This window comes from Xenopus laevis, chromosome 1S, assembly GCF_017654675.1.
Source record: "Xenopus laevis strain J_2021 chromosome 1S, Xenopus_laevis_v10.1, whole genome shotgun sequence".
Lineage (NCBI taxonomy): Eukaryota > Metazoa > Chordata > Amphibia > Anura > Pipidae > Xenopus > Xenopus laevis.
The window spans coordinates 117,436,156-117,449,476 of NC_054372.1; the positions used below are offsets into that span (position 1 = coordinate 117,436,156).

The 13,321-nt window shown below is 39.5% G+C and overlaps 1 protein-coding gene across 1 annotated transcript in view; it reads right to left on the reverse strand.

Moving 5' to 3' along the window:
• Positions 1-9,462: 9,462 nt before the first annotated feature.
• Positions 9,463-13,321, reverse strand: part of slc1a1.S (solute carrier family 1 (neuronal/epithelial high affinity glutamate transporter, system Xag), member 1 S homeolog) — a 40,655-nt gene continuing 36,796 nt past the window's right edge. Inside the window, exon 12 of the mRNA XM_041580128.1 lies at positions 9,463-12,614. Within this exon, the coding sequence (XP_041436062.1) occupies positions 12,365-12,614 (250 nt within the window). The 3' untranslated portion in view covers positions 9,463-12,364. The remainder of the gene's footprint in view (positions 12,615-13,321) is intronic.

The window sequence follows — 13,321 nt, forward strand, 5'->3', positions numbered from 1 at the left end:
AGGATGACTTTATCTGCACTACATAGAATTGTTCATCCTTGTGAAACACTTACTATTTAGCTTGTAATAATGTAACAAATTATGAGTTATGCTTATTTTTCAGAAAATGCTCAAAGTTCCAGTGAGTGATTGTCTGCAATCAGAATCTGTCTTTAGTGATATATAGAAAATAAAGGCTCAGCTAGAAAGGGTTATCAGTCCATTGCACTACACTGAACATCCACTCATCTGTGTGTCATGAACGCCTAAAATAAGACTTTAATTAACCTTGGAGTAGGACAAGCATTCCAACTGTTCCTGCTATCATTAGGAAGTGGTGTAAGAGCTTTGCAGTCTATGCTGGCAATGATGACCTTCTACCCATCCAACTTATCATAACAGTAAGAATCTAACAAAATAAATTTACAGATGCAAATGCATTACTAATTTTTAACTGTAAGCTCTTCTGGTCACTTAGGTATTAATTGCTCTTATATTTTCAGTGGTACCTATGTGTTCTGCAACAGTATTTATCTGCATATACCACCATATAACATGAGTGATGGAGAGGAGCATGAAGGAGTGCTATGTTTTTGAATAGATGCTTTGTATAAGCACTTCTTATTTTAAATGTAGTTATCTGTGAAGGGCTGTTTCAGGCACATCAACATTAAGACATTGGGTGATTGCCACTGGTTGAGTAGGGCAGTACTCAGCTATGTATCAGATGGGACCAAGCATAAATGGGGGATAAAAACCAAGCAGCTCAGTGCTGTAAATACTGTAAGGTCTATTGGTGTTCTATAAGTGCACAGATGAAGTTAAAGGGATTCTGTCATGATTCTTGTGATGTTGTTTTTATTTCTAAATGACATTGTTTACACTGTAAACAATTCACTCTACAATATAAAATTTCATTCCTGAACCAGCAAGTGTATTTTGTTAGTTGTAATATTGGTGTGTAGGCAGCCATCTCAGGTCATTTTGACTGGTCATGTGCTTTCAGAAAGAGCCAGCACTTTAGGATGGAACTGCTTTCTGGCAAGCTGTGGTTTCTCCAACTCAATGTAACTGGAGAAGTCGAAGTGGGACTTGGATTTTTATTATTGAGTTATATTCTTAGATCTATTCAGGAGCTGTTATCTGGTTACCCTCCCATTTTTCTACTGTTAGGTTGCTGTGGGGGGGGGAGGGCTTATATCACTCCAACTTGCAGTGCAGCAGTAAAGAATGACTGACATTTATCAGAGCACAAGTCACATGACTCAGGGCACCTGAGAAACTGACAATATGTCTAGCCCCATGTCAGATTTCAAAATTAAATATAAAAAAATCTGTTTGTTTTTTTGATTTCAGTGCAGAATTCTGCTTGAGCAACACTATTAACTGGTGCATTAAAAAAAACGTTTTCCCGTGACAGAATACTCAATGAATAGGACATTTTCCCAATGTTTTAATTTAAAAAAATCTATGTTTTTTTTTAATTGTATAGCCTTGCAAGGCAGATAACCTTCCCCCCCCCCCCATTCTCACTCTGTTATGTCATGTTCGCAGGAGTCATGCAGGGGGATTATCTGTAGTCTGATAACCTAATTACAGTATCTACCTGAAATGGACCAATCATGGAGTATACTATAAGTATAAGGGTATAGTGACCCTGACAAAAGTTGGGGACTGGGTTTTCATTGTTTAGATCCACCTCTGCAATACAATTCCACACTGACGTGCAATGCAAACTGTTGTGAGAGAACTATAACATTTAGATGTGGTTTGAGGCAAAAACACTTATACCGTAACACTCTTTGGTGGATGTTCTGCTCTTTAGCCTCTAAACTGCAGGCTGGAGCCAGAGGTAAAGTGAGTTTAGGGACCAAAGATGTTAATGGCAGCATCATTTGTGCTTTGAATTGTAGAATCCACAGTGCCTAACTTAAAGGGATTCTGTCACAAATTCTATGGTACAGTGTATATTTTGAAATTACACTGTTTACACTGCACATAATTCTATCTACAATATAAAATGTCATTCCTAACCCAACAAGTGAATTTATTTTTTTAGTTGTAATATTGGTGTGTAGGCAGCCATCTCAGGTCATTTTGCCTGGTCATGTACTTTCAGAAAGAGCCAGTGATGCACTATGGAACTGCTTTCTGATGGGCTATTGTTTCTTCTACTCTGAACTGTAACTGAAGGAGTCGCAGTGGGACCTGGGTTTTTACTATTGAGTGCTGTCCTTATATCTACCAGAGAGCTGTTATCTGGTGACCTTCCCATTGTTCTGTTGTTAGGCTGCTGGAGGAGAAAGGGAGGGGGTGATATCACTCCAACTTGCAGTACAGCAGTAAAGAGTGACTGAAGTTTATCAGAGCACAAGTCACATGACTGGGGCACCTGGGAAACTGACAATATGTCTAGCCCAATGTCAGATTTAACATTAAATATAAAAAATCTGTTTGCTCTTAGGAAAAACAAATTTCAGTGCAGAATTCTGCTGGAGTAGCTTTATTAACTGATGCGTTTGGAAAAAAATATTTTGCCGTGACAGTATCCCTTTAAAGGTCCATTGTTTTGGCACAGTAGATTCTACATCTCTGGAACGGCTCTTTGATCTGTGCTGAGGCCATGTTTACCAGGCACAGATGAAGAACTGACTATAGGGCACACAGACTGTTGACAGTGGCTTTTGTCAGCCTGCGTATTTTTGCAGAGAAGCAGATCTGCTCTGTGCCCCTGCTCCATTGATTTTAATCAGCCTGTGTGCGCTCACACACAGCGGAGCTGAAGCTGAGGTCAACATTCGGGCTGACCTCAGCCTGTGTGTGGCCCCTGTGTGTGTGAGAGTCCGCATATAGGCTGATCATATTCAAATAGGGTTGCCACCTGGTCGGTATTTTAGCTGCCTGGCCGGTAAAAATGTTGCTTGATGCCAATTTTATTTATAGGGAAAAACCATAAAAATATAGGAAGGCCTGTATTTTTTTTCCAGAATAGGTGGCAACCCTAGATTCAAATCAATGGAACAGGGGCACTGAGCAGATCTGCTTCTCTCAGCTTGCAACAAATACACAGGCTGACAACAGCTGTAGCCAACAGCCTGCATGCCCATAGCCTTAGGGCGCACTGGGTAATTGGCTTACTCCATAAAATAAGTTAGACAGCACTCTTTTATCTTATTATGCAAAGTTTTAAACCTTGCACATCATCCAGTGTTTTAATGACATCCGCCCTTGCTCTACAGGAATGGACAACACAGACACACACACACACACACACACACACACATACATACACATATGGCAACACAAAGCACATACAAACCCAATTCATTACCCAATTCCTAAAATGTACAGGAAGACAGCAGTGTAACCTCACACTATTTCTGCATGGTAACAGTATGTGAGATTTTATATGAACATGAGCGATTCGATTGGTCTCTCCTGATTACCCATTAACAATAGCATCAATGCATGTAATTGTGTCTCCGAATTGTAAGGGGAAAACTGAAAACCATTTTTGTATGCAACAATATCCAGTCCTTTTGGTGTGAAAATAGCAGCACATCATTAGTGCTTTGTCCATCATTTCTCTGTTATTGGTGCCTCTCCCTATTCAAGCTCGGGAACAATGAGTGCACAAAGAGCGCTGTGAATCAATATTATTGGATAAACATACAAATCTGGAGAAAATATTATGTCTGTACCCATTCCCATTATTAACCATAGCAGCAAACATCCTTTTTAATAGTTTAGGCTTTGTATTTTATACACAGAGCTAATTGTACAAGTGACATATTTGGTGCTGCAACTGCTACTCCTCTTCTTGGCACAAACTGTGAAATTGTATATTTACATGTCTCAGCTTAAAAGTAAGGGACAAACTGTGATGTCACTGAACAATTGACAAATAGATATGTGAGTTAAAAGATCACTAGCTTCTCTCTGTCTGTGGTCCCACCCTCATTTCCCCCATGTCTAATACTGAGCCTTTTGCTTTTAATTCTCACATAGGATGTAATTTGGCAACTTTATGGCACGTCATTAGTAGCACATCTCATTTCAAGCCATTTGTTCTTAGCTGTCACTTATGTGACATGGCCACACGTGCTTTTGTAATATACTATTCTTCTGTTTTTCAGGGGAATGAGTCAGAAAGGTGCACATTCTGGAGCAAGTCATGACTATGCATTGTCTATGGCCCTTTCCTATTTCTCACATATGATGATATAACCCCTATAACATTTGTATATACTACATGATGTAATTGCTATTGACCAACTGGTGCTAGTCTGACACCCGCTGAGTGCATGACTAGATAATGGGTGCTGGTTTTGCCTTCAATTGGCCCATTGTTGGGTCCAATACCAGGGTTGCCATCAGGGGGGCACTGGGGGGACAATTGTCCTGGACCCAATGGCTTTTAAATGTTAAGAGGGGTCTGGCTATGCTTTGTTTCCTGGATTAACCGGGCCCCCCTTGAGCTGCCGAAGTAGGAGCCGAGTTGGCCAAAAAGACAGAGTTGAGTTGAAGTAGGAGCTGAAAGCCGAAGAAAGAGGAAGAAGTAAGGAAGAAAGGGCTTTTTTTAAACCGTTGGGCACTCGTTTTTGTTACTTGTAGGGGGGCCCTGGCTACTGGGTTTTTTTTTAACTTGGGGGGCCCTGGCCCCCAATGTTTTTTTTAACTTGGGGGGGAGCCCTGGCCACCAAGGGTTTTTTTTTTACTTGTACAGGTCACTGGCCACCAATGTTTTTTTTTTACTTGTAGGGGGCCACACCACCAATGTTTTTTTTACTTTTAGGGGGGCACAGAAAATGTTGTTATTCTGATGGCGGCCCTGTCCAACACTATTCAATTCAAGGCATAAGCTGCCTTCTTATACTCCCATATTAATTCAGTATCTCAGGTTGATGTACAAAGTAATCAGTATCGTTATCAGTCATTTATATTTTAATTGGCTTGGCTTCTGTACACATAAAATATATTTGTTTAGTTAAATGGACAATTGTAGAAAGAGGGTGCCAGACATTATTGTATGCCCAGCAACCCAGTAAGATATCTGCTTGTTATCCTTGTGCACAAATGCTCTCCAAAGATAAATTAAGTATTGTGCAAAGTACTGTGCTTCTTATTGGCAGATTTATTGTGCAATTTACAGAAAAAAAGAAAGAAACTTAAAGGAGAACTAAAGCTCAACAAAGAATTATGCTACACCCCGAGGGCTCATTTACTATGCAGGGACGTGACCTTGTGAATACTGGCCTGAGACACAGAACTTTGCGCTCCTACCCCATTATGAATAAAAGACACAATTTTGCCCAGATTTAGTATCCTTTAGCAACCAGATGATCAGTAAATGGTATGTGCAGATTGGTTGCTAAAAGTGACTTTATTACATAGCCCCACTAGATTAGCGATAGTGATCAGCATGGGAGGCCATGGTGGTGACTTGCACTTGAGCCTGGGGAAATGGTAAATGAACTGTCTTACATTTGTGATTCTCTAGCAGCCCAATACCACAGCAACCTTTAGCAGTACAGATCTGGTGCCCCCAAAGATGCTCAAGTATCTCCCCAACGTGATGCGTTCCATCTGGGTTTGGCACTTATGTCTGTGTGAGTACTTCCCCGTAAGAAAAAATGAATTGCATTTTGTCCTGAACTCCCTTACGGTGGAATGCTTCAGAACTGACCATAGGAGACTGTAAGATGAAGCAAGCACTTGAAGGAGAACTAAACTTAATTGAAGAAGTAGTCTAGAAATGTTGTACATTATGTTTTGGGTTTCTGTACCAGCCAAAGGCAACCACACCCCTTTAGCAGTAAAGATCTGTGTCTCCAAAGATGCCCCAGTAGCTTCCCATCTTCTTTTCTGCTGATTCGCTGCACATGCTCTGTGTTGCTGTCACTTACTGAGCTTAGGGACTGACTCACAATATACAGTACACATAGAATATAAATGTCACAATATAAGGCTGATTAGTAATTAATACAGATAATGACTACATGGCAGCTCAGAAACCAGTGCAATTAGCATCAGAATTTAATAATCAGCCCTGTAGCATCAGCTTATATTACAGGCCAACCTCATTTTCTGCTGGATAATTTGTGACGACCCCTAAGCTTAGCTTCTCAACAGCTGATCAGAGCCCACTGAGCATGTGAGTGTCACAGACACTTGCCAAGATGGTGACCCCCTATGATAAGTTTGAAGTCCTGGATCATTGCTGCTATTGACAAGCTGAAATATATATAATATGGCATTTTTAGCCACATTCATTTCTAGAGTTTAGCTTTCCTTTTAACAGCCCAGAGCAGAGTACAAAGCAAAGTGGAAATAATCTGTAGTATAAAGAAGCAAGATAAATGAATTCAGATCTTACTGGTGCTATGGATTAGGGAACCCAGAGAAACCATGTTATGTAATGTATTTGCCCCCTTTCCATTAGCCGATAATAACCAACCAATCATTTGCTCTTTATTGGTCAGAATTATAACCTCTTATTTCAACTGAGCCCATTGCCGCAGAAGGACCGCATTTTGTTATAAAATACGTATTTCTATTACTGCTAAAGTAATGAAATGACCAGACAACTACACATTGGTTTATAGTCTTTGCATCATATATTCAATACTGAAAAACTTACAGATTTACATAGCTTTATTGTTTTTTTTTACAGATGTACAATCCATAGGCATGGTATATTTATAAAACGTATTAAAGGAATGCTTTAAGCAAAAGGGGGAAAAAAAATTTGGCACAGATTCAGGATTTCCCATTAATCGACATACAAAGCTCAGATAGCTACGGGTTTGCTTGAGATCAGATCGACATATTATTTCAATCTTTGGATTTTCTTGCTTGATTCACTATTAACAAAGCACAAATAGAAGTCCCAATAAACCATTACATTAAAAAATTCCTCTGGAAAAACTGTCAATTAAAATTCCAGTTTACAGAACCTTCATTTTTTTTTGTTTTCCCTTTTTTGAGGGTCTAAGAGATGAACATATTGTATATGAATATACAGTACATAATTCTTTTGATTCCCCCCGAACCTACAGTAAAGACTTTTTTGGCTCAGGTTGCAGTATATTACCATTGTTTAAGGTGCCATTGTCTTTCTAGTGTTTCTGGCACAACCTCCCTATTATTTCCTACAGCCCTCCATTTGTATTATAATTTGTTATAATGCCCTAGCAGAATCCAGAAGGTTATGTGGCCTAGTAAGCCAGGATAAGACAAATAGGAACATACACTGATCTCTCCATAGCAGGGGCAAATCTCACCATTATCTTGCAGGCTGTCCTGTGATATACCCTGAAAAGCAGCATATTTATTCCTCTGTACTAAGCACAAATCTGTGGGAAATTCTGAGAACATATAGTATCATTATGGCTTTTTATACAACAGTTCTATATAAGATGAGATGTTAAGACCATCTAACACATGCACAGAAAAGAAAAATAATCTTGGTATATTGGTTTGAGATTCAGAGTTGGCAATAAAATCTATCATTTTAATATTAATAATATCAGATATAAAAGGAAATAAAACAGGGGGACAATTGTACTGAACTAATATGGCTTAAAATGCCTTTTAACTATATCATACGACTGCATGATTGCACATCTGTGATATCCAAAGACGCACAGCTGATCATACCTATGTTGGGTAGTGAGCCCTCAGAGAGAAAGTGGGCATACCTGGGACAATCGCAGGCAACAGAAAGCATAACAGAGGCCACACACTGTATGGCTGACAGTGGCGTCACTAGAGTGTGCAGGTCCCCCTACAAAAATATCTTCAGAGAGGCCCAGCGCACTCCAATCCCCATCCTCCTGCCCACTTTCCACACTGCCTCAATCCTGCCCATGTGCCGCCCTGGCTCCACCTACTCCCGCCCAACTTGCTTCCCCTTTCCTCGCCAGTAAGAGAGAGCAGCAGGGGAGGAGGGTGTTTTCTTATTAGCTATAGAAGAAGCAGACAACACAGTCCGGGCAAACCCTGTTCCCCAGCCCCCCTGTGACTGTGGGGTCTGCTTCCTCTATAGTTACACCACTGATGGCCGACATCTAACAATGACTTGTATCTCAGCCTTCACATTCTATGGTCAACACGCTTTTCTCCATTTCACAATCTGTTAAACACTTTTTTCAGTTCAGTTGGTTTCAGATAGATCACCAGAAATAAACACTTTTTCCAATGACTTTCTATTTTCTACGTGTGACCGTTTATCTAATATTGAAGTGTAAAGTCTAATTTTTCACCTTCTAAAGCAGCTCTGGGAGGGGGGGGTCGACGACCCACTGAACTGTTCTAAATTGATACATTTAGTTGATACATTTCTTATCTTTATTCCTGCTGAGCAGAATCCCCGAGTTTCATTACAGGCAGCTGTTAGAATTGATACAATAGTTGCTAATACTCCAGAGATGCTGTTGAGAAATGTGTCAACTAAATATTTCAAAATTGTAACAGTTCAGAGTCTGCACCTGAATTACTGAGCTGTCAGATTCCAACACCAGAGACATGAACATTTAACTTTAAGCTTTGATTTTGGAAAAACGGTAAAAAATAAATAATGGAAAGTAATCGAAAAAAGTCTTTATTTCTGGGGAACAATCTAAAAACAATTGAACTGAAAAAAATCCCTGTCAAAAATCCCTGTCAGTGAAATCATTTTTGAATTTTATCATTCCAAATACTGATTTTGATCACATTATATACAGTACATTAGGAATGGGGTTCGTACTGGCTCACACGGACTTATCGGATTGCTTGCTCAGTTCTCATGCACTAACTCCCTGGCATAATCAATCAATAAGAATGACGACAGAATGATACATAATTTGTATGATCAAGGTTCAGTTGCTAGAGAAAAAAACAAATATTAATGTTAACAATACAACAATGCACAAGAAAGAAAGTTTTCATTAAAAACGTCATATGTTTTCAGTACAGGAAGCAATTACTAATTCATTATAAAAGTACATTCGTTCTGAACATTCAACCTTCTGACCTGCCACTTGTTAAAGAAAGCAGCCAACCCCTGGGCACAAGCAGTTTATTATTGATAATATTGGTGTGTAGGCAGCCATCTCAGGTCATTTTGCCTGTTCATGTGCTTTCATAAAGAGCCAGTGCTGCTTTCTGACAGGCTGTTGTTTCTCCTACTCAATGTAACTGAATGTGTTGCAGTGCGACCTGGATTTTACTATTGAGTGCTGTTATTAGATCTACCAGGGGGCTGTTATATTGTGCTAGGGAGCTGCTATCTGGTTACCTCCCATTGTTCTGTTGTTAGGCTGCTGGGGAAAGGTTGAGGGAGGGGGTGATATCACTCCAGCTTGCAGAACAGCAGTAAAGAGTGACTGAAGTTTATGAGAGCACATGACTGGGGGCACCTGGGAAACGGACAATATGTCTAGCCCCATGTCAGATTTCAAAATAAAATATAAAAAAAATCTGTTTGCTCTTGTGAGAAATGGATTTCAGTGCAGAATTCTGCTTGATCAGCACTAATAACTAATATGTTTTGAAAAAAACATGTTTTCCCATGAAAGCATCCCTTTGAGAATTCTGGATAACAGATGCCATCCATGTACGCTAAAGAACACAGTGACAACAGGTTTACACTAATAGCATTCTGTATTTGCAAGACTGCAAATCTTTCTGAGGTTTCAGCACCCGCTTACATATTGGCCTGCAGTTACGTAGTTCTTCCAACCAAGAACAAACAAATGTGTCATACAGGGAAATCTGTTGCTATGTGTGTTTTAGATGGGCTGTTACGTTCATAATGGCTACTCATATAATCTGTTATGAGAGGTTTATGTGATAAACAAGCTCATTATGAAGCAAGGGCTACACAGGCAATCGGCAAACCCAGTACTAGTGCTTGGGGCAGGAAGGGAAACGAGTGCAATAAAGTTATTGCTCCCCGCAATTGAGTGATGCTCAGGAAATGCTAGCTGCTATAGGCTTGCCACTCAGCCTGTATGTTACTCATGGCCAAGGTTAATAATATATTTAAAAAATAAAACAGATAATGAGGACAACAAAAGTATCAGATTTTGGAGCCCCAACTTGTAGCTCGCTTGTAAAAGGTTTTAATGTTTTCTGTAGAGCAGACTTTTTAGTGAAACTGTGAGGCCTAATGGAATCCTTGTTCCCCATACAAAGAAGAGTTCCTATAAATAGGTTCTAAATAGGTAAAAACTACAGCTGACCCACAATTTCATACAAGAACTGTGAATCCAAAACAGTTTCTTTTGGATTTCATACATAATAAAATAAATCCATCGCATTTGTTTTTGTTTTTGTTATATTATTTCAAGTAAAAGCAATGTAAAAACATAAAACCTCCTTGAAGTCAGCTACAAGCAGTCTGAGGTTGCTTACTATCAGTAAGGCAATAATCTTAAAATTGGCATTTTAAAGCTCAGAATTAGGCACAAAGAATGCATGTTTAGAAATAAAGTTTTCACTATAATGCTGGTTGTGTTTTATGGATAACACTGAAATACTCAAATATTCATTTCTTGAGTGGTAAGGTACCTCAATATTCCTAACAGCAGTCTCCTGCGTTATTCATTATGAATAATGGACCTGTGTAAGCAGAAACAGCAGGAATGAGTATGTGATATATTAAATATAATAGGGCAGATTCCCTAAAGGGCGAAGTGACTAACGCTATCGAAAATTTGCCAGCGTGATGTCATTTCGGAACTTCGCTGATTTCCTAACGGGCGCAGGCATCACTTCGCTAGCAAATTCGCTAGCGAAGGAGATAAATGCTGGCGTAGCTTCGCACTTTAGTTAATTGTCGTTGTCCTAGCGAATTTACGCCTCGCGAAGTTTTGCAATGGCTGAGAAGCTGTTGCTGTCGAATTTGCGCCGCTTATGGAGTTTGCCCCTATGACTGCACAATAGTTTTAGCGTTTCTAGTGATTGCTATCCAAAACCCAAATGCAATGAAGGGCTGGAGCTTTCAAACTTTTCTTTTTTTATATGTGCATTTTGTATACATTCCACCTGTCAATGCATGTGTTAAACAGTCTCCTGCTTCATACCAACAAGAGGAGACATAAGTGATACTAACAATAAATATTAAATATTGTTTATAAAACATGTTTAAATATGTTTTTATTGCATCAAGCTAGTTCCTGTGTGTAAAGACACAGAAGATCCATTAACACATGCGTTACTGTGTGGTATAAAGTATACAAGCTGCACTGCAGTGAAACACAATTAAAGCCACAGTGTATCATTCATTAAAGCCTCACCAATCGATAACCACACTTATGTATTAAGACACTTTTCGTTTCAGACCCGCTAACAATTGGGATCGTATTCTATTTAAGTATAAAAGTACAGACAGAAACAGCCCTGCTCTGCTCCTTAGCTATGATGTTGATTTTATATATAATGCATTGGACTGTTACACATTTTAGAAAAGCATTAGTGAGGAAGGCAAAGTATTTGAATAGTTCTGATCTCCTATCCTTCTCTGAGATTTTAACTCAGTCAGATGATTTAAAGTGCCTAATGCTAATGTAGCTCAGTGTATAAGAACTATACATTCAATGTATATATGTATACATGTCATTTTTCTGTTTTATACACTATTGCTGAAGTCATGGGAGTACCATATATTTTTGCACCTATACAATCAGCCATATTCTCATACTTTATTTTACATGTTAACTAGGTAGGCCATAAAATAACAATAAAACAATGCTGGTTTATGATGTTTATGATCCAATACATCAGCAACCCCTGTGCTATCAGCACATTTCTCTTGGGTTCTACAAGTGCACATAACTGTGTTGTGATTCTGTTACTAAAGGAAGCTTAATTATTAAAAACACTTTGGAAGACCTCACAAAATGAACTTTTTTTTTCATATTCTCAGTGCATTCCAGTCAGTCGAAAAAAGTAGAAGCAACTGGCACAATATAAAGAGCACTGTTTGTAATGTTATAGTCTAAAAAACATTAAAGGCAACCAGATGTACAGTACTCAATTGGGAGGACATCTTTAAAAATGGTTTGATGCTGTGCTTGGGAAGAGCGAATACAATAAGATTTATCTGACTGGCTTCCATTTGAACATCCAGACTATGAGCATGCTAACAGTAAATAAACATTCCAAAACCTTGCTGGTAGGATGGCACAGCTTAGAAAACATAGGCAACATATTATACAGCTGCCATTTCTATTTAACCCGCTCACATAGAGTAGAATATTTGGATCCCAAGATGAAAAGGGCAGATTTCCCTTGCAGATTCCAAGCTCATACTCTCAGTGTTCTTCCGTATCTTTAGTTTGTGTGATTCTGTCCCACTATATGTCTCAGAGCTTCGGTACACCAGTCAATCAGAACAGACTCAGAACTGTGATGTTTGGGTAAAAGATATGGCATCTGATTTATCAACAGCAAAGCCTCCATTTACGTAGGATTTTTTGACCTCACCGTCATCCTCATTAACTAGCACAGTTGGTTCAATGGCAAATGGGTTGGCGATATTTACTTCAGATGTTACATCCATTAGCTCAAGTTCTCTTTTGGAGAGTTTCTCAACGATGCCTGTCCCAAATGCGTCTCCAAGCACATTAACCATTGTTCTAAACCGGTCCCTAGGGAACAAGAGAAGTTGGTCATAAATGAGAACATTACTTACACACATATGAACATACATTACATGGCCAAATGAATGTGGACATGCGCCTGTCTAACATCACATTCCAAAACAAAGGACATTATATGAATGTGGTCCTCTTTTTGCTGCTAAAACAGGCTAGGGCCACACAACACAGATTCTCCACAGGCCAAGAATTCGCTGTCCCACTCCCCCCTTCTCCTCCATGCCAGATTTTGGTGTGAAATGCAAAATATCAGATTTCGTGTCTGCCTGCACCCAAGTGGAGGTAATTATTCCAGGCAGCCTAGCAAAAGAGAAGCAGTGGGACCTGTGAAGAATGTTTATAAGATGTTTGCACATTTCTGGTGGGATCTGCTGGCATTCATACATAAGAATTTGAGGCTAATTTGAGGCTAGTCAAGCCTGTTGGGCTGAAACTTGCATCACTGTTCCAATACATCTCACAGGTTTTCAATAGGATTGAGGTCAGGGTTCTGTGCACGCAGAGAACACAGGAAGAGCCACAAGGGGACTACACATGCCGGCAGGGCCCCCATACAGAGATTGCCAAGTATACAGTTGTGTGTGCTTCAACCACCTCACATAAGTTCCTTTCGGGCAGAGTGCAAAGCAGTGTATAGGCCCTTGCCATGGGCCAATTATACAGCAAAAAAGGAAAAACTGCAGCACCTCTTGTTTGCA